Source organism: Engystomops pustulosus, chromosome 3, assembly GCF_040894005.1.
Source record: "Engystomops pustulosus chromosome 3, aEngPut4.maternal, whole genome shotgun sequence".
Classification (NCBI taxonomy): domain Eukaryota; kingdom Metazoa; phylum Chordata; class Amphibia; order Anura; family Leptodactylidae; genus Engystomops; species Engystomops pustulosus.
The window spans coordinates 39634652-39661532 of NC_092413.1; the positions used below are offsets into that span (position 1 = coordinate 39634652).

The following is a 26881-nucleotide window of genomic DNA, read 5'->3' on the forward strand; positions in this document are numbered from 1 at the left end:
GACGCACAGGACTGAACCTACAATCAATAAAATCAGTTTGTCCGTTCAGTTTGGTGATTCTACGTTTTATCTGGTCAATTCTGCAAACACGTGGTGCTAGTTTGTCAGACCAAACTGGCTTGAGGGCAATAAGCTTATAGAACATCTACCATCAGATTACCTGATACTTACAACTCACCTGACCACCCCTCACCAGTGCCTACCAAATAACACCAGGAAAGGTTGAAATAATATACCATCACCATATAAGCGTAAATAAAATAAAATACAGGGTTCATGGGAACCAAACTACCAATGAGCCTAATTCCTATTTTCCATTTCATCCCCCATAAAAGCCCCACCTGGAGGGACAGGACAGGACAGGAAGTCGAGAGAGGTTACATTTTCCTCCCTAGCAACTCCTCACCAGTGCTTCCTGTCTCTACCGGGAATATGTTGCGAGAGGTCTCTCCTCCAAATGGGGTGGGGGGAACGAAGACGTCACTACTGCCTAGATGTAACTCCAGGGAATTATCCTTCAGAAGGAAGATTCTCCAGGCAGCGATCCCTCCCGAAGTAATAATCAGGTGGAGGGGACATAAGGGACTAAATGGAAAATAGGAATTAGACTCATTGGTAGTTTGGTTTCCATAAAGCCACCATGACAGCCCCGCTTATTCCCTCCCCTATTCTAATGCTTATATGGAGACAGTATATTATTTCAACCTTTTCTGGTGTTATTTGGTAGGCACTGATGAGGGAGGAAAATTTAACCCTCTCTCGGGAGGGAATAGGTGCAGCCTCCAGGTGAGGCTGTCATAGTGGATTTATGGCACCAAATTACTGGTGAGTCTAATTCCGATTTTCTATCTTTTAGAAGTGCCAGATTTAGTAGAAATAACACTTTTTAAACTATGCAAATGAGCCAATAAGTAATTTATGCATGCCCCTACATTATGCTTGAGAGCTGGTGACCTCACCGGCTTTCCCTTTGCTATTCTAGTGCTTTGTACGATTATAGCGATATCTCACTGCATTCTTCTATGCGCGCAGTGTAGGCGTGCTAATTGGCATGCATAAATTTAGTTATCGGCTGATCCATGAGGCGAGCAGAAGAGCGCCTCAGGCTTATTTGCATAGTTTAAAAAGCTTGATTTCTCTGAAATCTGAATAGAAAAAGAAGGTAAATCTGCACTGCCAATAATTAGCATTACTTCTTGTATGGGTGGCAGGGCTTGGTACATGTTAAAATAACAATTGGCCTGTGTAAATGCTATAAAATGTGATGCTCATTTACTGATCATTCACAAGTCATTCAGACCCAAAATGATGAAACATTGAGGCTTAGCTTAAGGCTTGAATTTTGTTTTTGGCAGCCAGTGCCACTTTCCAATTAGCATATTGGGTGCAGGGCCCCCTTTAAAGCAACAGTTTTCTGATAACATTTATCTTTTTGAAACTCCCCTCATGATGTCCATTACATGCCTTTGTTAGTTCTTGCAGTAGCATCCTATATATCTGGACAGAACACCAATAATTTAGGATTTTCGCTGCACACTCGGTAATGTCTCAGGTGCTCTGAAGAGGGGTCCAGTCCTTTGTAGTTCCAGTAAAATATGGATTCCAGTCACATTATGTAATATAAAATAATTTATTGAAAATTCATAGCAAACTTTAGGTGACATTAGGCTCAGACAATCCACCTTCTTCAGACTGTTATGGAAAAACAGGTGGCATATAGCAGCATGTAGCATGTGTATAGTGGAATGGCAGATGAAGCCGCATGTGGAGAAAGCGCTTTCTCCACACACTACATGCTATATGCCACCTTTAGGCCCCTTCCACCCTTGCGTTTTTCACGCGTGTGTTCTGCGCATGCTTTTGCATTGCACTCTGACCCATTGTAATCAATTGGCTTTTTCAGACATTTTTTTCACTCACGCTTTTATCTCAACATGCTCTACTTTTGCAAGTCACGTGCGAGAAAAACGCACCATACAAGTCTATGGAGATGCATCAAAAACGCATTGCACTCTGAGACACATGCAAGGGCAATCGAAGTGCAATGCGTTTTTCACGCATCAATCGCCATAGAAAAGATAGAGCTCAGTCCCGAGTCCTTTTCATGCGCGTTATCTGTGCGTTAAAAACACATTTAAATTGCATTGAAAACGCGCATGAAAAACTGAAACACTGAACAAACTCTGACTGTAAACTGATTGAACTCTGATGCAAAATGTCAGTTTTTCACTGACCGCACCCTGATCAGACTCTGACGTGATCTGCAACGCAAGTGTAGAAGGGGCCTAAGTGTTTTTCCATAAGCAAACGTAGTCTGAAGAAGATCGATTTTCCGATCGAAACATCACCTAAAATTTGCTATAAATTTTCAATAAATTATTCTTCACAACAGTGTGACTGGAACCTTAATTTTACTAGAATACCAATAATGTCCTAAACAGGCTTTTATGGATAGTTAATATCCAAGATTTGTTCATATTTTATAGTGTGCAGACTGGTGAGATTTTGGGAGAAATATTGCATGAAACAAAGAAGACTTTGCTTCATTCATTTATACCATATGTGCCACAACTTCAGGCACTGAAGAGCTACTGGTAAAATTTTGTTTGGAAACTGTACATCACAGGATCTTTACATATAGGAGTCCGATTATTTGAACAAAAAAAAAAAAAGAAAGATGGTCAGGTCAATGTTGCAGATACTTTTGAAAATGAATAAAGTTGGCCATAGTACGAAAAGTCTTTAGCTCTGTCGAAGTACAGGTGTTCGTTTTCTTTTACATGTTTTCGTGATCGATGTCTGCAGAAATTATTCCTCAGCTGAAGACAAGCCATACAGTTGTACTCCTAGGGGTGTGTGGTTAAAATGACTAATCTATAGGGATATATGTAAAAATATGTCATAGTAATATATAATACAATCAGTTCTTCCTTCCCACAATACAGCAGCACAAGCTGTAATCCTGATTATAGAGGGGAAGTAGGGACTACTTGTAGGCATCCCACCCTCTGCAATGTGGTCGGTCAGTGAGACCCAGCCATCACTAAACCACCACAGTCACATGCCACCAGCCTTAGATAACAGGAAAATCCAGCCTTAAAGGGAACCTGTCGGCAGACATTGACCTAATAAACCTCTACCAGTATGTTGCCCAGTAGCTGAATATCTTCCAGATTGTGTTTCTTTCTTGACCCAATATGGTGGCATAATCAAAGTGAGATATAACTTGGTTGTATAAAGTCAAGAAGGTGGATATTTTAACCCTCAAGTCAAGCTCCCCCTGCCTCTGAAAGCCCCCTTCAGTGGAATTAATGGACCTGAATCCAGAAACATCACTAACCAGATCTCCTGAGGTCTGATGCTTTATGTTAATCACAGAGGAGGAGGCTTTCAGAGCTCCCCACCTTGACTTCAGTGTTAAACTCTCCGCCTCCTTGACTCTATACAACCAATTTACATCTCACTTCAAAGTTGATTTTCTGGACGGTGCAACGACACTGGGCCTTGAAAGAAATAACAACATACTGGTAGTACTTTATTAGGCCAATTCCTCATGAAAGGTTTCCTTTAAATCCATTGTGAATCCATATGTAATAAATGCAAATAAAGAGTAGATTTTGGGATAGACTTTGCTCTAGAATCCCTTAGAATTTCTTCTCTAAATTAAAGCAGAGATCTGCTGCAAATCCACAACTCACAGGCTGCAGATCTGTAGATTTTTTTTTAATTGCAAAGTTTTGTAATGCGCTAAAAATTGTGCCCATACATGTACCAATTTCAGCTTTCTTATTTTCCAGATAGTCCTATGCTGATGTCATATACATATCCGATCACACACACAATGGGGGGGATTTACTAATTGTGGCACAAGCACGCCTGTCGGCATCGGAGATCAGTCTCCGCAAAGCACAGCTCGATGTATTTAAGTGGGGCAAGGCTGTTCGTAATTAATGGGTAGACGGAACTATCAGTCGGGCGCCATAAAAAATGCCGACATCAATGAGATGTGCGCCAAACATGGACTGCGCCTTAATTTTGCCATCTGACCAATTTTTTTCCTGGTCTATCGCGTGCCAAAAAAAAAAATCGGCCTAAAAATGCTGACAAAATACACATTAATATGGAGGATAATGTGGAAACATTAGGCCACGCCCACTTGCGCCAAAAAAAAAAGACAGAGGTGTCGGGATAGTCGGAAACATGTTCTTTCTGGCGCAAACTCATTATAAATGATCCGCAACAATTCTGCGCCAAAAAAACATTAAAACATTTTTTTGGCGCAGATGCGATAATACATGTGCCCCAATGTATCAGAGGGGAAAAAAAAGGGATTGTTTTATTCATATTTCTTTGTACTAAAAATAATGACTGACCCAGCACCAGAGCCTAAAGTACGCAATAAATGAGACCGACGTCTTCCAGTATCTGTCATTTTTAAAAGCATTTAATGACATAGCATATATTTAACAGATAGGGCAAAAATTCTAGAGCAAGGGGGGGGTCGGCAACCCTCAGCAATCCGACACTTACTCAACTGAGCCTCCAAACGTCACAGGCAGGCGGAGTGCATCATGGAGGCTGGAGTTCAGCAATGGTCAAAAGTGCACGGTGCTACCCCGACTCTATAGGTACAAGTTCCATTCAACTGAAAGCCAGTTCCAGGAATACAGGCCCCAGTCATTGGGAGGATATCATTCCTAATAAAGGTCATTCTGATTGTGCAGTAAAATGTAAATTTTCATTACAATAGTTACAGTGACAGAAAAATGCACACTATGTATCAAAGAGCAAAATAATGTAGCAAAATGATAACACACAGTGCTGTAGCCGACAAGCAAGTAATCAATTGAGTAACGTTACTTTTTTGTTCCAGTAAATGCTTCGTTTCACTTGTACATTTAAACATCAATGGTTCCTTTAAAGGGTTTATTATACATCTAGTTATAGTTTGTACTAGAATTTAAATCAGAAACATACAATATAGTGTATTTCGGCAAAAAAAAAAAAAGAGGAAAATATATAAACAAAAAAACAGAAATGTCGTAAAATTACAGGAGTATTTAAAACTGCTAATCCTTTCCTTTAACACCAACATTCGGAAGATACACACGTGACGCTGGAAAGCTGTGTTGTGTTAATAAGTAGGTGCCTGACCAATCTACTGGCAAGAAAAAAAAAAAGTGTCTGCACTCTGCTACCGGGTGGGAAGGGTTCTCTCCGTAACCCCATGCTAGCTCTCGGGTGGGAATGGTCGTGAACAATGGGTCTGAACTTTATACATCTGTCGGTGATGTGAACAATCACACTTGAAGCACCGCTGCCTTGCATATCTGATCAATATTAGAAAGGTCGAGTCGTTGTCAAGTCAGCCTCACAAAATTGAGGACGTGTTCAAATATTTCGGTATATTCTACAATGCCTTTGGGGGAAAAAAAAAATAACCAAACCAATGGTCCTCTCTCTCACCCAGATGCCCAATGTCCCTCAAACTTGTGTGTCTCCATTTTTTTTTTAGCGTAATATAAATATTTTATTTTTTTGTTATTTTTTTTTTTTAAATGTTTTTCTATGATGTCGGGGGAACATTAGGCACGGAGTAATGTATTGGTTCTGAGCTTGCATGCTGACATTTCACTGAAAGAAAAATAAATGTAATAGAAGTGCAGTGGTTTTATAATTTTTTTCGGTTCTTTTTTTTCATTTTTAGGCTGTAGTTCACTTCTTTTTTCCAAAGAGGCTGAATCTCTTCTCCTTGTCCTTCTCTTTGTCTTTCTCCCGCTTGCCAGGACTGGACTCTGTGGTGACCGTTACGCTGGCCGGCAGAGTTTGGGCCCGGCTGGATGCTGGGGTGCTCTGCGTGCTCAGAGACACCTCTGTTTTATCGGCTGAGATTGCGTTGGTGATCGCCTGGATCCAGGTGTTCATTTCCTCCTGTGAAAGAGATGACAAGTCATGTATATGGACCACCACGGATACAATGTACAAAGCTGGCGAATGAGCAGATTCAATGTTTGCAGGCTACTCAATGTAAGATATCTGTAAGCTGCATGACAGAAGAGAACGGAAGCGTCGGGCAGATCCTGAAAAAGTTTAACGACGTTATGGAGGCTGTGTGTGGATTTCAATGACATTCCAACACGTCCAGCCATATCGGCCAAATTGTAATCCATTCAGGATGAAGGTTTGTATTGTAAGTAGTGAAATGTATCCTCACATGGACTCTACCACACTAAAAGATAGTCTGATATTCTCTTATGCAGCCATTGACACTTATGGAGTGAGGTATCCGACAAAACTCGCCCGCCACTATAGATCTCAGTGGGGAATATGTACACAATGAGCTGATATACTAAGAGGATATATTACGCCTGATCCTGCCCGGCCAGGCCCATTCCCTATCCCATTGACGTGAAGGTAGAGTAGGGGGATACATAGTTACAATTCCAGGAATTTAACTTTTTCATGGCTTGTACACCCGGAAACTTCCCCAGAATGTGTCATGATACGTCCACACGTGGCATTTCTGAATTCGTTTTTAAAACGCCTCTAAAATGCATGTGGTTTTATGTGTTACCATGCAATATTCTTCATTGCTGAAAGTATATGAAGCCGTGTCCTAAGGTTAACACATCTGCTTACACTGCCAGCAATACTGAAAACGCTTATAAAGCAGCCAATTGCATGGTAACATGTAAAAACATATGCGTTTATGATGCAAGTGTCTGTGGGTTGTGTTCAAAAACACTTGTGCGCAAAAGGCCTAAGATGATCGGTTTGCCACCACGTGCTGTAAAATACCAGACCAAAAATTCCTCCACAAATCATTGAGAGAAAAGTCTCCATGAAATACAAAGCATATGTACTGAAAAATAAATCGGAAGAACTTACATCATCTTTGGCTTGGAAGAGGTATTCATTACCATCATTCAATCTGTAGGAAAAAAAAAAAAAAGATCAATACATTGTGATCATTACATCAATAGATCTGATGTATCTGTGCAATTCTACAAAATGTAACACGTATTCATGTACAGAAAAAGACTGAGTATTGATGGTCAATGCAGCATGGCTGTCAATTTTTGTCCCCGTCTTTATATACTGAATAACATTTATGGAGCCAAAGAGTCTGTAGGAGACATCACTTTTCCTCTGCAGTCTGAAATCAGGTTGTGTCTCTATTAGTAGTCAAGAAAAAAAAACCCTGTAGAAAAAGGGCACGTGTGAGGATATTCCATACCCACGACAAGTGATCTTACCACTATGAATGGGTAGAAGCTGACAACAGAGAAATTAATTCACAATTTAACGAACAGCCCTGCCCACCCACAGAATAAAGGGGAATGAAGGATGCGTCCCTTCTGCCTGCTTTCAATCTGCAGTTTCGGGGCCTTTGGAGGACCTGCAAAGGTCTTCAAATGGCTCTTGTGTACATGGGTATTGAGAGCAAGAACAGATGTACGAGGATCTCGTGGGTGAAGGTCTTTTAACTATACAATTTGGTGGACGGTTTTGGAGGCCAAGGGCCCTGGGTTACCACCCAAACTGCCTATATTATAATACACTACCGCTTACGCCATATCACTATATCATCTTTCACATCAAACTAGAAAAATGGTCCCCACAAGGTGGACAGTGCGCAGTCACTTACTTCAGTTTAAACACATGTTTTTTCTTCTTGTAGTCAGTGGCTACTTCACAGACGGCTTCCTTCAGATTCACTGGGATCTCGTTGTGGTAGGTAATACCAGATGCGGCAGTCTTGGAGTCTTTATAAAATCCCATTTCTTGGTTATTTATCACACAATACACATTGTGCCAAGATCTAAATGAAAGAAAATACACATCTATCAGAAGATTCAAATAGCGACCCATTCTGCGATTATGAGCCAAATTGTGGACAAGCTTCTCTTGCTTTCTACTCTTTAGTGTGGATCATCAATATCCAAGGCTACATTCACACGACCATGAGTGACGTATGTAGGGCCGCAAGCTTAAGGTGGTCCATACGTCCCCCATAGGCCGGCAATGGCCCGCGGAGCGATACGGTGCTGCACATGTGCAGCTCTGTACAAGGAGAAAAGATAGGTCATGTCCTATTTTTCCCCGTGTTATGGCGCCATGGATCACTAAGCAGAGGGGAGGAGTCACCCTCATGCCGCCGGCCGTAGCTGAGCGGGCATACGTCAGTGTAAATGCAGCCTAATTCATGGGGGTGTTCTGAGGTATCGTGTAAAGAACGAGTGGTAGTGGCGGGGACTGTGTGTCTGCCCATCTTAAAACAGATATTAATAAATTATCATGTGATAGAACATACAAAGGGGCTTCAAACACCCAAAAATATAGTATTATTATAACCCATTCCCTCTACAAATAAGAGCTGTAGTGTTGTGGAGTTTACATTTTTTCTTCTAGTTAGGAGTCTGTAACACATAACAAAATTGAATAAAAGAATAGTGAAGATGAAAACAGTAAACTTTGTAATATGCTTTATAATAGAAATTTTCCTGAGACCTTCTTTTTCATCTGCCTTTCTTCCTGGCTCAGTTTGTGTAAGTCAGATGTCAGTCCGGTATCCACTGACAGCTGAGAGATAAAGGAACCTAATAAAGCGTTTAATGACTTATCTCTTAACAGACAGTCCCTGGATTGTCTAATCCCCTTATAGAGCTAAATCATGAAGGGAAATATTCTCAAGGTGTGGAATGCTCACTACAGGAGAAAGGAACAGGAAAATAAAGCTTAGCTGCTATGATCAACTGCTCTCTTCATTTCAATAGTAAAGATATTTTGGTACCAATTCAATCCATCGACTATTTTGACTAAACATTTGAAATTATAGAGAAATATAAAACTGAATTTATTTTCCTAGAGTCTGGAAGATCATAGTATAGGAGTGAAACATGTAAGGGTCACCAGGTATTGTACCTACCTGCTGGAGGCTTTCTTATTATGTGCCTCCCATTCATGTTTGCGATGCAGGAAACCTTCAAACTGAGCGGAAGGAATGTCCTGCGTCTTGGCTGGTAGAGTGGAGGCGGTCTGCGGCTGCATGCCCGATTTGGATTTACGGTCAGCAGTCGGTGAGGGGATCGGACTGGATTCTTTTGAACTTGACCTCTGCTCTGTGGATCCATTAACCATTTCATTGGTTTCAGCATTTTCTGCCATCTGAAAACATAAAAGACCAGCATAAGTATATTGTCCAAAATATGTTGAAAAGCCAAACTTGAGATGGTTACCTAAAGACTATTCACCCCTGCTGCACAGTCACCATCAGAAATGGCTGCCTGCAGTTTACGGATATAAAAGGACTGAAGTACAGCAGATCTGCTCATACACCAGACACCAGTATAAATAAGCAGAAAGTCAATTAGATTTATCAATACGATTAGTAATCATTTATAGACGTGGAAAAACAGGGGGTGCGCACTATGCATAACTGTACCTCAATCCTTTTTCTAGAGTATAGGGTATAGCCATCAGTCACAGAATAGGGTGCCAAACGGCAGCCAATCTGTCTGTCCTGTACCACACAAGAAATGGGAATTTACAACAGGTCAGTTCCCATAAGCATTGTCAGAAACGTACTAGTCAACGGCCCCGGTTTCTGAAAATGCTCCTATTTTACCAGAGGTAAAACAAAATCAGAAGACATGCAAAGATTAAAATGAAATTACACCATGCATTTCCACTTCCATCATCCTGGTTAGCTTGGATTTTCAGGAGAGCAGATGGGAAATTAGGAATTGTGAGATACAAATTGTATGGAAACCAAAGTTACGGTATTGTTCATCATTAAGTCAATCGGATTGAAGTTAAGAAGGGACGAGAGAAACCACCACAGTCACGCAACACCACACGACTATTTACCCCCAAAACAAAGACAGAACCAAGGCCTTTTCCCATCGCGGGCTTTGTTGATCTGGTTGTTCGCCGCTCGCTGTGACCGGGGATGGCTTCGAGAGCCAAGTTATCCGTCTGACGTCGTCTCCAGGAGCCGTTCACTTATAATGGATTCCTAGTATCTTTTCTCTACGGATAGGACTCACACCCTGACATTCAGTTCTGCTATTATATTGCTATTTAGTATCACTGAAGCAGCCGGAAGAGTGAGATTAGCGAGTTATGGAAGCTCAGTGCTACTTACTATTTAGTACAAATAACGCCAGTCCTATTGTATGCCAAAAAATAAAAATAAAGCAAAGTGCCAGCGCTTTATCATGATGGGATTAATGCCAAGCGCTCTATGGGAATATTTGTGTTTTTAGAAAAATCTCTCTGTATTTGATACAATATCCTGGTTTTTGCTCAAGACACTGGGTGGTGAAAAGTTGTACCTTAGAAGGGTTGTTTGACCATCTTAAGATAGGACACACAAAACTCCTGATCAACTTAAAGTGTGGCTAATCACATATCATATTTGATAGCGGGAGGTCTGTGGGCACCAGTGAAGGGGCTGAACATACTGATCTGGTTCTGTAAAGTTGGGTGAGAATGTGCTAGGGAAAAAAAATAAAATTAAGGGGGCTGCAGAAATTAGAGTGTGTCCTAGAGGCGAAACCGCTACCAGTCATGAACAAGGGACTAATCCTTTAATATTCTGAATTGCCGTTTTGGGGAAACTCATGAATGAGCTACTTTGAGAATTACTTGCCTATCCCTCCGAGAATATGTTTCCACCCTTTTAAAAGTTCAACTATTTTTGTATCTATAAAAGTTTTTCATAACACAAAACTGTTGTCTGGTGTGAAAAAACACTCAATGTCCTTTCTTAAAGGAAATCTACCACTAGACTCGAGGATTGCAAACCAAACACACTGACATACTGACGTGTGCCCCCTCTTGCAGGACCTGCTCTTCTTTAAGCTTCTTATGCCCTTGTCTTTAAGAAAAAAAAAGTTTTAAAAATTATGCAAATTAACCCAAGGTGCTCTAGGGATCATTAATGCCTATGGAGCCCAGAGCCCCATTAGGCTTATTTGCCTCATTTTAGAAACATTTTTTTGTAAAAACCAGGGAACAAAAGTCCTGACAGAGGGGGCACACACCAGTATGTCAGTGTGCTTGGTTTATAGTCCTTCAGGCTGGTGGTAGATGTCCTTTTAAAACACTACAGATTGCAAGGGGTATGTGCTTTGCCATGAGCTATTGTAAGGCACCATTCTGTTTTCCTTTAATAAAATTTTGTTGAAACTAAAAACACTACAGATAAATACTGCTATCAATATTTAATCTATGTAAATGCACATATGTAATATCTGTAGCCGGCAATTTTTCACTCCTTGGCTAATGGAGGGGTCTTGTAGGACATATATAAGGAAGAGGTCTATGGAAAACAAAGAAGGAGGCTCTGAAGACTGGCGTAGAAAACATCACTTTTCAAGAAACACCTGATTTATTAACCAGCTCAGGTCTATTAATAAATCTGTGCAGCTCCCGCACTCCATAGAGCAGAATTTCAAGTACATTTTCTGATGTAAATGATAGGAAATCCTAACCCTGGCCCTATTTCCCTCCAAACATCCTAAAAATTTTTTAAAAGTAGCATATAGGACACAAACGTGCAAAAAGCCGCAAAGTTTGCAACTATTTATACATTTTTATCTAGAAAGTGAAATGAAAGATAAATCCCTTGGACTCTTGTTAATATCACCAGAGCTCGGAGGATTCATGAATGGATTGGGATGTGGAAAATTATTTGTGGAAAGAGTGCAAGTCATAAAGCTGGAATTACAAAAACGGCTTGCAGCTCTACATGGTATTCAAAGGGAGTGTCTATTTTTGTACTGGATATGGGAAATATACAAGATACATTGGTGATTCATTCATTACAATTTTACATATATTAAGGGATATTTTACTATTCTTAGAAACATGATAATAATGTGTTAAGACACTCCCAGTAAACATAAGCAATCTCCAGATGAAGGCAGCCACTTCTTCCATTATCCAGGATCACTAAAGGGTTATAATGTGGTTGGGCCCATGATCTGGCTAAATTTCTGAGTGCAGCTACACCTGCATACTTAACAATGACCACAACTATTTTATGCCAAAATACTGTTATTTCATTGGTCCAATGCTAAAAATTAGGTTAACACTTGTTGATAATTGGCCCATTATAGCACCATTTATATTAGGAGCTATTGGGTGTCTTCAACGGTAAGTGATTCAATTTGTGATAAGAATGCTAAAATAAACCTAAAAGCAAATATAGTTAAAATAAATCTCCCACCAGGATCGGAAATTGTAAATCAGGGACACTTATCTGCTGGTGTATGCCCCCTCTGGCAAGATCTGCTCTTCTTTTTGCTACTCATGCCCTCGTTCTTACAAAACAAGGCTTTGAAAATTATGCAAATTAGTCTGCAGGGCTTTCCGACTCAACTGATCGCTATGGAGCCCAGAGCCCCTGGACTCTTTGCATTTGCATAATTTTTTAACTTTTTTTGTGTGAAAACTATGGCATTAAAAGCTAAAAGAAGGGAAAACCCTGCCAGCGGGGGCACACACCAGCAGGTAGGTGGTCTTGGTTTACAATCTTTGATCCTGGTGGTAGATTTCCTTTAACTATATTTGCTTTTAGCATTCTTATCACAAATTGAATTACTTACCGTTGAAGACTCCCAGTAGCTACTAATGTTAATGGTGTAATAATGGGCCGAATATTTTGGCATAAAATAGTTGTGGTCATTGTTTAATATGCAGGTGCACCAAGAAATTTAGCCATTCATGGACCCAACCACATTATAACCCCGTAGTGATGCCGGATAATGGAAGTAGCGGTTGCCTTCATCTGTAAATGTGCTTGGTTTACAATCCTTCATCCTAGTGGTAGATTTCCTTTAAGTATTTTGCCTATACACTTTCTATAGCTGGTTCATTTGACCTACAGTTTCTTCTCCAGACTCCCCATACTCATGAATGCCTGGCTGAGCGTGCTCTCAAAAAGTAGAGGGGAATACCAAGCTGCCTGGTCCATTGTCTCTTGTGAGAACCAAAGGCATTTGAAAATTTGAAACCCCCCCCCCATCCTACTGAAATAATCTGATGGGGTAGAGTCAAACAATCCCATAAGCATAAATGCTGTATGAGGCATTATAGATCTATACATCCCCTATATCGCACACTAAGAATAGGAGATCAGTAGATAAGAAAGCGGCATGTGCTGCACTGTGTATGCGAGCTGAAATAATTCACAAGCGGACTTATAAAAGCCAACACTAACTTCACGTTACCCGTAGACACTGAACATATACACATAGATATAAAAACATAATCTGGATTAACATAAAAGACACAAACATGCTGCACATGTAAAAAATGAACAAGCAAATAAACTTTAATGGACACATGCTGAGAGCATGCAGCGGTGACGATGACATTCACGTGGCGCGGTTGTTAGTGACGTGATCTGGTCAGTGACGGGTGATGAACGTCAATCATTAGTGTCATGCATGGCATGGTTCACTGGATCCAGATGCACAAAGCTAGGCTCCATTTCATTGACATGTTGGAGTCTCTGCACCATTTTATTGACTTTCTGGTAAAATATAGCTCAAGAATATAAGAATATTTTAAAATAGAATAGTCATATCTTCAGATAAGAAAATACATTCATATAAACTTAGCATTAGGATCATGAAGTCAGAACTGCTGCCTGCGACACGATGAGGCGGCCATATTGAATTTAGGACCATGGTCAATGAGGAAGGCATACTATTATATACAAGATCATTCAGAAGTAACTTTGGTTATATACCCTAGATCTGTGCTTACAACATGGCCCCCTTCAACGTGTGCAGGCAACAGGTGCAACTTAAAGGGGATATCCAGGAATACAAATTATTTTACATTTTAAAGAAAGCTCCATTCTTGTCCGTAGACTGAATTTGTTACTGTAGGCTCTACTTCATTTAAAGGTATGCTATAACCATATTTTATAGGATTTTTAAAGTCCAGTCAGGTAGGGTATGAAATGTCCTTTTTAGAATTGCCTCTTTAATTTGAATTATTGCTCATTTACATATATATATATATATATATATATATATATATATATATATAAAAAATACTCCCGAGGAGATGTAAAAATTAGCAAAGAAGAGTCACTTTTTGCTCAGGATGAGGCTGGAGGAGGAGCATCATTTCAGTCACCCCTATCTTTTATTCTGTAGGACCTTCAAACGTGGTTTTGGTGCCATATCAACGATAAGAATCTCCTTTGAGGTTCTTGTGGTTCTGTGAGGTACAGGCAGTTAAAGACTGAGTTGGAAATGCGAGCAGCAGATCTTGTCCATATCTCAGACGCCTAATGAGATCTTCAGTATGAGATTCTCATCTCTAATATACCAAAAGTATAGCTCTGGGTCCTACAGATTGGACATCTGAAATCATACTTAGAGTACCGCAACTCACTTGCATCTCATGCAATACATGACTCTCTTCTGCTCTTTTGCATACAATTTTGAAGGCAATTTTTTTTTTTTTTTGTAAAATGGGTGAAATAAAAAGAGGGAATACTACAAAGGATATTGCATACCTCACCTGAGGTCACTAGTAGTAAACTCTGCTGATAAAGTTACTTTAAGTAATGTAAAGGATTTGCAATACAACTATGAACAAGAGCGGTGCTTTCTCTGTGGTAAAAAAAAATCCCTTTTGAATCCTGGACAACTCCTTTAACAACATACATTCATGTAGTCATTTATAATTGATTTATCTCATAAAATAGTCAAATCAGCAATAATGAATTATAATATTGGGATCTGACAAAATGTAGAGAGACTCAATTTTTTTTGAAGGAGAAATAATTAAGGAACAAAATATAAGATACAAGCAAAAATAAAAAGATATGTGAAATTTTTCTGATAAAATGGGGGGGGGGACATGCACAGTGAAGAGAAGAAATGAATGATGAAATACATGGGTTATGTGACTGCAATGCGGATGTTGGGGGATTAGAAAAATCTGGATTAGCGGCTGCAATCTGAATTTCATAGATAAAACATCCTTAGAATCCTGGAGATCGCCAGTCACACATCTACTGCATCCTAAGAGGACGGAAAAACAATGTTCGGCTCCTTACGAGCTGTGGGACTACAAGACCCAGCAGGTGCCAGACTCCAAGGACCTGAATTCTACTTTATAGGTTGGTCCTTACAGATTCGACTACATCTCATCTGCAGCTTTTGTATCTACTAAAGTGCAAAAGTCAAAACCCGTTCTAAGACCTCATACACACAAGAGTCATTACAAAGGCACAGAGTCCCGTTGGAGATGCAAACACTCGCTCCATACAGCAGCTATTACACTATTTTGACATATACTAACCAGGTGGAGGCCAGAAGGTTGATTTTTTGGCCTCCATCTGACAGTAGGACACATTAAGCTGCCCAACAAGGTTGTACAGTCCAGTCATGTGTACGAGGCCTAGTTCTGTATAAAGCCTGAAATTTAGTATATCTAAACAAATCACATCTACTGCCATCTACTGAACAAAGGCAATATTACATCTCCTGCTGCAATACTAACTAGACAAGTGGCCAAAAGGCTCTAGGAAGCATTAGTATAGGCTATAAATAATATTCTAAATCTTAAGTCCTAGTTCTCTGCGCATACTGATATGTTAACATAATCCATTCTAAGTGTAAAAGTTGTAAATGCTATAAGGTCTGTAACAAGTCACTTTGGGAGTTACTTTCATTAAAGTATTATTGTAACTACTTAAATATTAGTTTACGTCTGTATTATTACAGGGGAAAGTGGTGAAATATTCCAATATATCCTTTGTAAAAGTTTACACCTCCCAACAAGGAGGGGGTCAGTCATAATGGGGAAGTGAAACTTTACTATGTTACTATGAAGGGGAATTGTGTGGGATCCTTTTAGATAGAGATAAAGAGATTATATATATATATATATATATTTTTTTTTTTTTTTTTTTTTTTTAAAGAACAATATTACATTCTGCTCAAGTAGGTTTCTGTCTGACAATATTACAATTTTGCAATAAACACAATCAAAAAATAAAGCTCCAGACAACAATGAAGAATTAGGGCATTGACAATACACCAGCTTGATGGCATATACAGTACAGACAAAGTATATAATCCTTCAACAAGTTGCATAGTTTGAGACACAGAATGGTAAAATGTCTAAAATGAGCTACGAGACATCTATGTTATGGTCGGAAGCCTCTCAATCTAGTTAAAGGGAAATTTGGGACACCAAACCACCCAAATGTCCTTAAAGACCAGAAATTTAGTGTTCAAAATTGCGCTACATAGGTGCCGTCCTGGGGTTATTTACCAATAAGGTATCTCATAGATGTCCGAAAGTTGGAGGATCGAGGAATGGAGATCCTCCAGACCGCACCTCATAGCGGTTCTGACTACAAATGTGGTAAACTACTCTCCTATGGGAGAAGCGCAATTATTTTGTGCACATGCAGAGGGAAATGGACTAAGCCACAAAAGTGCAGCCCCTGAGATGGGGGTCCTCTATTGCCTTGTTTGAGACCTGGAGACGCATTGGGACCTGCATCTTTCCGATATCTATGGCATAACCTTTGGACATTGGAATTCCCCTTTAATATAAATACAAGACATATACATACAAAAAATATATATCTCCAAGTACCTGCTATTAGTCAAGTCAAATAAACATGAACTCTATATATTAAATGTTATTAACAGTACATCTCAGTGGGTGTAGGGTAAAAAGTACCAGCGTTACTAGACATTTTTTGGGGGGAGGTGGATGAAAGATTTACAGTCCAGACCACTGCCGGTCGTTGGCTGTTCTTCGGCTAATCAAGTTTTTGTAGCTTTGGTAGTTTTGGGAGCGGTAACTAACCCGTGGTGAATCCTGGTCAGACGGCAATCCATTCTGGGAAATTTGTTCTCCTTCTTTTGTTCCGTCCCTACAAAAAACAGAAAGCAGTCAGGAGGCCAGAAAAGGAAAAAAAAAAAAAGAAGAATGGGGTCAAGTCCAGATGGGGTCAAGTCTTTACCATTGTTGTGGTGAATCCCCTTCGTCTGAAACTTTAGGGCTTAGCTCAGGAGTAGGGGGCTTCCTCTTCCTCTCCTCTTCTTCCTGTAGTCGACGAACTTCCAACAATTCCAACTAAGAGACATAATGCAAAGAGAATTACAATCAAGCTAGGTGTCTGACCAAAATTCAACACATTGGATAACCTAAGGATGAACTACATTCAGTATGTTGTGCACCATTGCTGCTTCCCCATTCTTATATGTCCTTAAAAGGGGTTGTTCGGGGCCGCCTTCCTCACAAAAAAAAAACAGTGGCGCGACACTCATCTTCAAGTTGTGTGGCTTTGCAGCCCAACAATGAAGTGAACACAAGTGATTGTGAAGTGAACACAATGCTATTTTGTAACTTCAGCAACCAAACTGGACAACCCCTTTAACAATAGTATTTTGCTTAGCTTAATACACTGTTATTGTAGGTGCTCAGGCCCCTGTTAACTATTCAGTTGAGGTAGCATGTATCGGACACCCAACAATCTGATACTGTTGACCTATTTTCAGGCTGTGTCATCATTACTGAAATCCTGGAGAATCGTGGTATTTTTTTTAATACCGCGAGTGTGTGGTCTATCAATAAAACACTCCAGAATGCAGAGATGATTACCGTAGTAAGTCTTTCCAAGGCTGAAAACCTTTCATCCCAAGTGGCTGCAGATTTCTCGAATGCTTCATGCCGTTTGATGAGTTTTTCCACTTCATCTACGCTCTGGCCTATTTCACGACTTGACAGATATGGCTCCTGTCCCAATAACCAGGCCTCTGCAACACTGGCATCTCGGGAAAACTGGTGCACCTCCAAAACTAAGAGCGAATTATAGAAGACAGACAAGTGATGATGAATATCTGACAGGCCGAGCAAAGGTTCAAATACACTAAATTTAGGGATTTCTTCTAAATGAAAACAGGAAAGAAACTTTTAGTGAACTTATACTGAGCTGCTGCCAACGGTATTAAACCATGAACTTACTCAGTCTGAGCCATTCCCACCGGTCCTCCCACTTGTCAATCATCTCTTTCCTCTTCTCAGTAAGTTGAAGTAACTTTTCTTTTATCTAGTGTTAAAGAGAATATAATAAACCTTATCAATTAATGAGATCAAGTCCTACATGTCCTTCATTAACCAGGAATGACCACCGGCCTGACTGTATACAAGAAGCTTCAGTATTAAACTTAACATCCAGGTGTGGCAGATAACACATATAATGCATAAATACATGCATGGTATGGCCCCCCTGAGGATCACCAGAATGGTAAGACTAAAAAGTAGTGTCAGGTTGGACATGCACGCTCCATTCATCTACAGCACTCCATCTACAGCACTGATGGAAGATGACTAGTACTGAGCTTGGTAATCTACATAAGTGCTAATAAGATGAAGAGAGAGGAAGGCGCATAAGCAAGTAGCTTCTCTATTCCTCTGGGGGTACAACAGCCATTCTCGTGATCCGTTGGGGTCCCACATCTGATCAGCAAGTTAACCCCTATCCTACGGATAAGGAAAAACTTGTAGTTACCGGACAAACAATGCTGTGACTACGGTCCAGGATCTGATGTTATTTTACTATGTTACAACAAAGTCACAGGGTAACAAGCAGTCCACCCATATTTGCCAATGTGAGGAGGAGGACAACCCGACTCATCACTATCTGACAGGTTTCAAGACAACATAGGTAATATCTGCACAGGGGCAGAAGCATTGTAGTTTCTGGGCATGTAAGTTCTTTTAATACTTTGGGGCAGATTTACTTACCCGGTCCATTTGCGATCCAGCGGCGCGTTCTCTGCGGTGGATTCGGGTCTTCCGGCGATTCACTAAGGCAGTTCCTCCGACGTCCACCAGGTGTCGCTGCTGCGCTGAAGTCCGCCGGAGTTCACAATCCGTTGCTGGGTGCAGGTAAGCGCGTGTCCAGCGACCCTTTTTTTAACCCCTTAACGCTCTGCGCCGTAGCTCTACGGCGCAGAGGTATAAGGGATGTATGAAGAGGGCTCACGGGCTGAGTCCTCTTCATACAAAGGTGGGGGTTTTTGCATATTGCACAAAACCCCCACCGCTAATAACCGCGGTCGGTGCTTGCACCGATCGCGGCTATTAACCCCTTCAACGCCACCGGCAAAGTCGCCGGCGGCGTTTAAAAGACGGCGGCGCGCGGGCGCCGCCATCTTTTTTCCGATCGCCACGCCCCCGAACGTCATCGGGGGGCGGCGATCGGTTGCCATGGTAGCCTCGTGTCTTCTTTTGACACGAGGCTATCTGGCAGCTGCAGATTCGTTACAATGAGCCAGTGGCTCATTGTAATGAATGTGCTGCAAAAATGCCATATATTGCAATACAGAAGTATTGCAGTATATGGTAGGAGCGATCTGACCATCTAGGGTTAATGTACCCTAGATGGTCTAAAAGATAGTGAAAAAAAAAATAAAAAAAAAAGTTTAAAAAATAAAAAAAATTAATAAAATATTAAAAGTTCAAATCACCCCCCTTTCCCTAGAACGGATATAAAACATAATAAACAGTAAAAATCACAAACATATTAGGTATCACCGCGTCCCAAAATGCCCGATCTATCAAAATATAAAAACGGTTACAGGCGGCGGTGACCTCCGAGGCAGGAAATGGCGCCCAAATGTCCGAAATGCGACTTTTACACCTTTTTACATAACATAAAAAATGAAATAAAAAATGATCAAAATGTCGCACAGACCTCAAAATGGTAGCAATGAAAACGTCGCCTCATTTCGTCGCCTCATTTCGTCCCCCAGCTCCGTGCGCCAAAGTATGAAAAAGTTATTAGCGTCAGAAGATGGCAAAAAATTTTTTTTCTTTTTTGTACACATTCGTTTAATTTTTGAAAATGTATTAAAACACAATAAAACCTATATAAATTTGGTATCACCGCGATCGCACCGAACCAAAGAATAAAGTAGGCGTATTATTTGGAGCGAAGAGTGAAAGTCGTAAAAACTGAGCCCACAAGAACGTGACGCACGTGCGGTTTTTTTTCAATTTTTCCACATTTGGAATTTTTTTTCAGCTTCGCAGTACACGGCATGTTAAAATAAATAACATTACGGGAAAGTAAAATTTGTTACGCACAAAATAAGCCCTCACACAGGTCTGTACACGGAAAAATGAAAAAGTTATGGATTTTTGAAGTTGGAGAGTGAGAAATGAGCCGGAAAACCCTCCGTCCTTAAGGGGTTAAAAAAAAAAGCGGCGTTTTTTCCGAATCCGTCGGGTTTTCGTTCGGCCACGCCCGCCGATTTCCGTCGCGTGCACACCGGAGCCGCTGCGCCACAATCCGATCGCGTGCACCAAAAACCCGGGGGAAAGTTGGGGAAAATCGCCGCAAAGCGGAAAAATTCGGGTAACTTGCCGTAAAAACGCGATTCGGGCCCTTAATACATGACCCCCTATGTGTTTGTAGAGTATGTATATGTAGTACAGGCAGTCCCTGGGCTACGGACAAGATAGGTTCTGTAGGTTTGTTCTTAAGTTGAATTTGTATGTCAGAAAGTCGGAACTGTATATTTTATAATTGTAACCCCAGACAAAATTTTTTGGTCTCTTTGACAATTGGATTTTAAAACTGTTGGATTGTCATAAGAACCAGGATTTACAACAACTTAATTGTAGACACCAGTGATAACTATTATAGCAGTTTATTTTAGTCTAAAGCTAAAATACAGTAAATTTCTAACATCTAGAGGCCATTTGTAGCTAGGGGTCATCTGTAAGTCGGTGTGTTCTTAACTAAGGGACTGCCAGTATATAAAATTAATCTCCATTAGTCATCTATGTGTATTCCTTTATTTTGCCTACACATAAAGCACAGCATTGAAGACTATAGGACATTAGCACAGAGAGAATGTCCTGCCAAGACCTTGCCTAGATAGGAGTCTTTGCTGCAGCCAAGTACATGCAGATCTGCAATGCAGCTGAGCTATAAATTATCCTGGCGCCTCACCTCTTCTGATGCGTAGTGCTTCCTTGCCAAGAGAGACTTGCCAAGCTCAATGCATGCAGTAAAGCTGTCGTTCCGGGCATCAATCTCCGCTTTAATGCCTTGGTGATTGTTCATTAGTAATTCTACTGAAGAAACATCCCTGTAACGACAGTCGATGCAATAATTCATTTCTGGTGCAGTATCTGACATGATGACTCCAGTATACTGTAAAATGTTCATAGTACACATACGCTTGACTTTTTTAAGATTTAGACAGATTACAGGAATAATGGAATATAGTAATTTTTTACCACTACTGGTAGACTAGTACCTTGGCTTCTCTTGAGCTTCAATCTGGCGGATGACATCTTCCATCCAGAGCATGAGATCCCGGACCATGCTGAAGAAGCGGAATTTATCGCCCGTGTCCACCAGTCTAAGCCGCCGTCCCTCGCATGCATCCAGCAATGCCTTCCAAGCCTCCAGAACCTCGCTCTCCCTCTTCTGGATATCATCAGCTTTATCTCCTGCATAAGCTGCCTGCAGTCGAGTTGCATCTTCTTGCAGCTGCCTCACCTAAAAATTTTAAGAAACCATGTGAGAATAATACTGTATGTATGAGTTCCGTTTATTAAAGAAAACTTGTGAGCGTGGTATGGGATACTAAACCACCAACAGGTCCTTGTTGACTGATAGTTTACAATCCCAATCACCCTTAAAGTTTCCATTTAAGTAATAGAAAGTCATAAAAATTTTGTAAAACTTTAGTCTCTTTAAGCGTTTATCATTTTAGTCTAGATTTGTTAATGCTCAGGAATTGGGGAGGGATGGGAGTCACCAACCTACCCATGTGAAAATGTCCACAATTTTTAGCCAGATTTAGTCATGGATCTCGGTGCAGAGAAGTTTGCAATGTGTGCAGGAGCCCCAATAAGGTTGTGTTCACATATATCAGTTCCTTCAGTTTGTTGTACCAGTACTTATGCTGATTTGAGGATTACAAAGGTAACGAACTATATGGAAACTTATACATGTGAAGCACTTAATCGATTATACAGGCTTCATCATTTTCCCCAGAAGTTTAATAGAGACTATTGACCCAGAAACAAACCTGTGTGCCCAAGGCCTGGATGTCATGTTCGAAGGTCGTATGCATCCTCTGTAGTGTTTCTACCGTGTTCTGATCCCTCCCAAGCTCCTCCGGAAGTTTCTTATGCTTATCCTGTATCCGTCCAAAGATCTCTTTAGCATCATGATAGAATTTATGGAGTTCATATGAGGCAGCCAGAATCTGTGTTCTGGTATCAATCAGTTCGAGAAGGTCTGCCCAGGCCTCATTGAGACCATCTTTCCATTCTGCTATGGTAGCAGCGTCAGAATGTCCTGAATTGATAAGGTCATCTGCCATGTGATTGACAGTATCCACCCTTTCCTGCCCAATGTGGCCAGTGTCACGTGCAAACTCCCTGAACCTTTCCTGTAGCATCTGCAAAAAAAGAAAAATGTTAGGAATTACAGTAAATTGAGGATTCAGAATTTCATTGTTGTGCTGCGCATATGGAATATATGGAATAAATCTGAAAATCTGAAGTAAACACACAATCTGAAAACGTACATCTAGATACAGATGTGTTCTCCTTTGCTAAAACCTAGATGAAAATTGTTTATCTCTACTATCTTCTACTATTGGCCCCAGCCGCCGGCTTCCCTGTTTCCTAGGTTTTAGTGGGAGCGTTCTGACAATGCAACGTCACAGCCGATGGTGACAGGAGCCACAGTACACCGGCTGGGGCCCAAAAGTCTAAACTTAAAGGGGTTGTCTGAGAGTTGTGACAAAAAAACTAAAGGTGGCCGGAGGGGGCTGCTTAAAAAAAATAAAGATCTACTTACCTTCCGGCGCCCTCTGGTGTCCCGCGCTGCTGTCGCTCTGGTCCGCCGGAGCAGTGCTGGATTCAGCTTCCGGCCGCCCGTGGCTGGCCACGCCTATCCGTCCCTATTCACAGCATTGTGTATAGGGGCCAAAAGGTTGTCGGGTCTGGCCGGAAGCTGAATCCATTACTGTTCCGGCGACAATGTTTGTTTACATGGCGCCCGGACCGGAGCGACAGCAGCGCGGGACACCGGAGGGCGTCGGAAGGTAAGTAGATCTTTATTTTTTTAAGCAGCCCCCTCCGGCTACCTTTAGTTTTTTTTCATAACTCTCGGACAACCCCTTTAATGAAATTTTTAAGGAATCTAGTTTTTCACAAAACAAATTTACATACAATAGTGGATATGGAATAGTTGGCCACCTTTATATTGATTTACCAAATAGACATGTTTTTCTTTAGCAAATACACTGAAATAACGAGTGCAATGAATTGCACAAAAATCAACAAGATAAAGTCTTTGCTAGAATGTAGCAAAGATGGTAAAAATATCCTTATTTTTGGGTCAGTTAGGTTTACACTTTCCATTTCAGCACATAAGAAATTATTTATTACATTAAGGAAAGCTATGCACTTCTCCATTACATTTTCTGTATTGATTCATTACTGGGTTTAGGATCTCTGCTTCCTAGGGTGACTTACAGTATTTAGTTTCAGGGAAAATGAAACTGTTCTGGACATGTGATGGACCCTCAGTGGTTTGGGTTTTTTCCTTTTAGAAACCTTTGGGGATGTTAATATAACAAGCCATGTACTGTTGTGTCCATCACCTAACCAGAATAGATCTATATTCCCTGAAACTAAATACTGAAAGTCACCCCTAAAAGACAGAAAGCAGAGATGTTAAAACTAGTAAGGAGTTAAGTAGTAAACAAAAGTTACGGTGAAGTGACAGCAATAAGATTGTTTAAAGGTGATGTATAGTCACAACAAGCTATCAGCCATCCAGAGGTCAGGGTCCCAGTGGAGGAACCACCATGGATCACGAGAATGGGGGTCTGTTGTACCCCAAAGGAATTAAGTGGCAGGCGCCGATCCAATCACTGTCTATAGAACCAATGGAGATGGCAAACAGACCTCAATCACCAACAAAAAGCTGTGCAGGATGGAAACGCTTATATAGAACACTTACTGTAACATGTTCGTAGTCTTGACCCAATTCATGAGAACCTGCCACGACTTCCCTCTCTGCAATCCATTGCTCCAGATCATCCACTTCACGGTTGAGCTGGAACAGCCTGTGTCGTTCGTCCAGTTTTCCTCTTCTCTCTTCAGACAAATCTTTCAGACCTGCATAGAGTTTATCCACTTGCGACTGCCGCATGCTGATTCGCTCACTGTATCCCAAATATAAAAAGGGGGACAGAGGATGATGTTATGTTACCCGGAGTCATGTAAAAGCATCTTCTCTACAAACGCTGCATGTTTACATTTACACGAGATTGTCTATCAGTGAAAGGTTATCTTCAACCAGCATATACAGGGACAACCGCTTACCTTTCCGGGTGTCCATCTGCCACCAAAGCTCTGCTTGTTTTGGAGAGCTGGTGCACTGTCTCCGCATAATCCTCTACCGCCTGCTCCAGTATCTGGTGCTTCTTCAGCATAGACACTGCGCTCTGCTCATCCTGCAAGCAAATACCAGGGGTCAGCAGGAACTTGATATATATGGGGATGGAAATGTTGTGCGCTAATGATGTGAAGTGAGGAAACAATAGACATCCCAAAGAGAGAAGCTAAAAAAAAATGCCCCCGAAGGTTACACTCATATCACATCTTTTGTATACGCTCAACCTATATGTAGACCTATACTGGCAGACAAAGGTATCTGTTTTTTCCTCCGTCTGTACAGTATACATCATACACGTCGGAAAACAAAAGAGGCCATTAAAGACGGATGCAAAGTATTGCATCCATCCCCCGTCCCCCACTGAGTGTATGCTCAAGAATGTCCTTCAAGATTTCACAGTCCATAGAAAGACAGCAACATCACTGGGGGAAAACACCATAAACAATGGTAGAAGCCATTCACTGGCTGGTGTTGATGTTAACTCCTCCGGCTTTCAGGGGTTAGGGAAAGGAACGGGATTGTGTATCCCATAGTATGTACACACAGTGGGATAAGATGTTGCCCTTCGCTGTAAGGACACACTGGGAATCCACCCAACATATCCATACAACAGAGGTGTGAATGCAGCCTATGGTCACCCATTTTAGTTACCTTTGCCTTCTCCTCAGACATCATGTACAGCTCTTGCTCGCTCATCCAGGCCTCTGCCTCGGCTGCATCAAAGTAGTATTGCTGAGCTTTGTGAGACTCTTCCAGCCGCTTGTGTCTCTTCTCCGTCTCTTCAATGAGTTGGTTCCACAAGGTCTCGAGATCCGCCAGCCTCTGTTGGATTGGCTCAGCATTCAGGTTGGCATCTTCCAGAATCTTGTCGCTCCTTTCGAAGATATCATCGTAGCGATGCTGGTGCCCTTGGATCTCCTTCTGAAGAGTCTGTTTCAAACATCCATGACCAGAATGTTAAATAGAATAATAAGTCATCCCGTTTACATATTACAAATTATAGTACAGGCTTCCACTCTCTAGGATTAGAGGGCGAGCACAAGTGCACCTCAGTCCATGTTCGCCATAGGACTTGCAAATTTCAGTAACTCAGGGCCAATTTAAATATTAGCACTATAGAGGAGATTTATGGGGCATAAGAAGGTGTTGTACATAGCGACCAATCACAAGCTTTATTATAAATGTTAAGAGCTACAGGGAAGTAAAAAAATTCTCTTTAGATTCTACCAGAAAAATACACTTATCACAAATCAACTGTATGAAAGGAAACAAGGCTACGAAGGGGCAAGAAAATAAAATCTGCTCCTCATCTCCACCGCTCTTACTAATGTTTACATGAGGGTGTAGCTGCCACTTCAGCAAGGAAGGAAATGACGCACATCACATTCCTCAGGATGAGTACTGAGAGGCGGGAAGAGGCATTTTTTCTAGTGCTTTGGGATCTATTCCAATTAAAACATAAAAACTTTTCTTGGAGGTTAACTATCCAGGGTCACAGGCCGGTTTTATATAAAGTGAAAGCGCTTTTACCAAGTTATCTTCTATCCTCAAGATAGGGGATAACAAGCTGATTGAGGCTCTGACTATTAGGACTCCCACCGATCACAAGAACTGACCCCCAGTTCGAATAGGTGGAGCGGCCACTGTGTCCTGCCACTACATTGAATAGTATGAGAGTGTTGGAACTATTGGAGCACAGCACTCAGCTATCTCCGACACTTGCATAGACCAACGCTGTGCTCTGCAGTTTTAAACACTCCCATACCATTGAGTAGAGAATCAGGACACATGCTTGGCCTCCCACACCACCTTTTAACAGGTGGGGTGGGAGAATAGGACCCCCGCTGGATGTCCTTGCATTGGACCCTCACAGATCACTTTGTTTGCATAGGTACAACCCCTTTTCAGTAATTTGCCCCTTATCCTGTTGGGATATTCTTTCATCAAAGTATGTGGAAGAACAATGTGATTATGGCTATACTCATAGGATGTACAAGGAATCTGGTGCAATAAACCGGGATCCCAAAAGGCTACAGCCACACTACTTAAAAACTGTGTATTACAACATAGTATCACTATTTATACTTTTTTTTTTTTTTTTTTTTAATTGATTCACCCAGAATAGAGGAAGCAGAAAACTAAACTGCATGTGTGTTTCCACCATATTTACTTTCTTTACTGCCAATATTTGCTTTGGATCACAAATGTTAATAATCTATTAAAAAAATATGTTTTTTTGTTCCCATTGCAGATTTTGAGTAAAAATAAAAATGCATAAAAAAATAAAATGTGTCCTCATCCTAAACCTGGCCATTCACTTTAGATTAGCAAACAACTACCCGTCCAATCTATGAAACAATTTTTTTTTTACTTTTTAAATATTTGCAA

At 40.9% G+C, this 26881-nt stretch overlaps 1 protein-coding gene across 2 annotated transcripts in view; it reads right to left on the minus strand.

The window, feature by feature from the left end:
* Positions 1 to 5503: 5503 nt before the first annotated feature.
* Positions 5504 to 26881, minus strand: part of SPTBN1 (spectrin beta, non-erythrocytic 1) — a 108616-nt gene continuing 87238 nt past the window's right edge. For both annotated transcript variants that reach the window (XM_072140548.1, XM_072140549.1), the window contains 14 exons: positions 25145 to 25423; positions 24421 to 24551; positions 24056 to 24260; positions 22107 to 22481; positions 21327 to 21571; positions 21017 to 21155; positions 18019 to 18103; positions 17656 to 17852; positions 17015 to 17127; positions 16858 to 16924; positions 8930 to 9168; positions 7649 to 7822; positions 6889 to 6931; positions 5504 to 5931 (listed from right to left, as the gene is read on the minus strand). In XM_072140548.1, coding sequence (XP_071996649.1) covers positions 5716 to 5931; positions 6889 to 6931; positions 7649 to 7822; positions 8930 to 9168; positions 16858 to 16924; positions 17015 to 17127; positions 17656 to 17852; positions 18019 to 18103; positions 21017 to 21155; positions 21327 to 21571; positions 22107 to 22481; positions 24056 to 24260; positions 24421 to 24551; positions 25145 to 25423 — 2508 coding nt within the window. In that variant the 3' untranslated portion in view covers positions 5504 to 5715. The remainder of the gene's footprint in view (positions 5932 to 6888; positions 6932 to 7648; positions 7823 to 8929; positions 9169 to 16857; positions 16925 to 17014; positions 17128 to 17655; positions 17853 to 18018; positions 18104 to 21016; positions 21156 to 21326; positions 21572 to 22106; positions 22482 to 24055; positions 24261 to 24420; positions 24552 to 25144; positions 25424 to 26881) is intronic.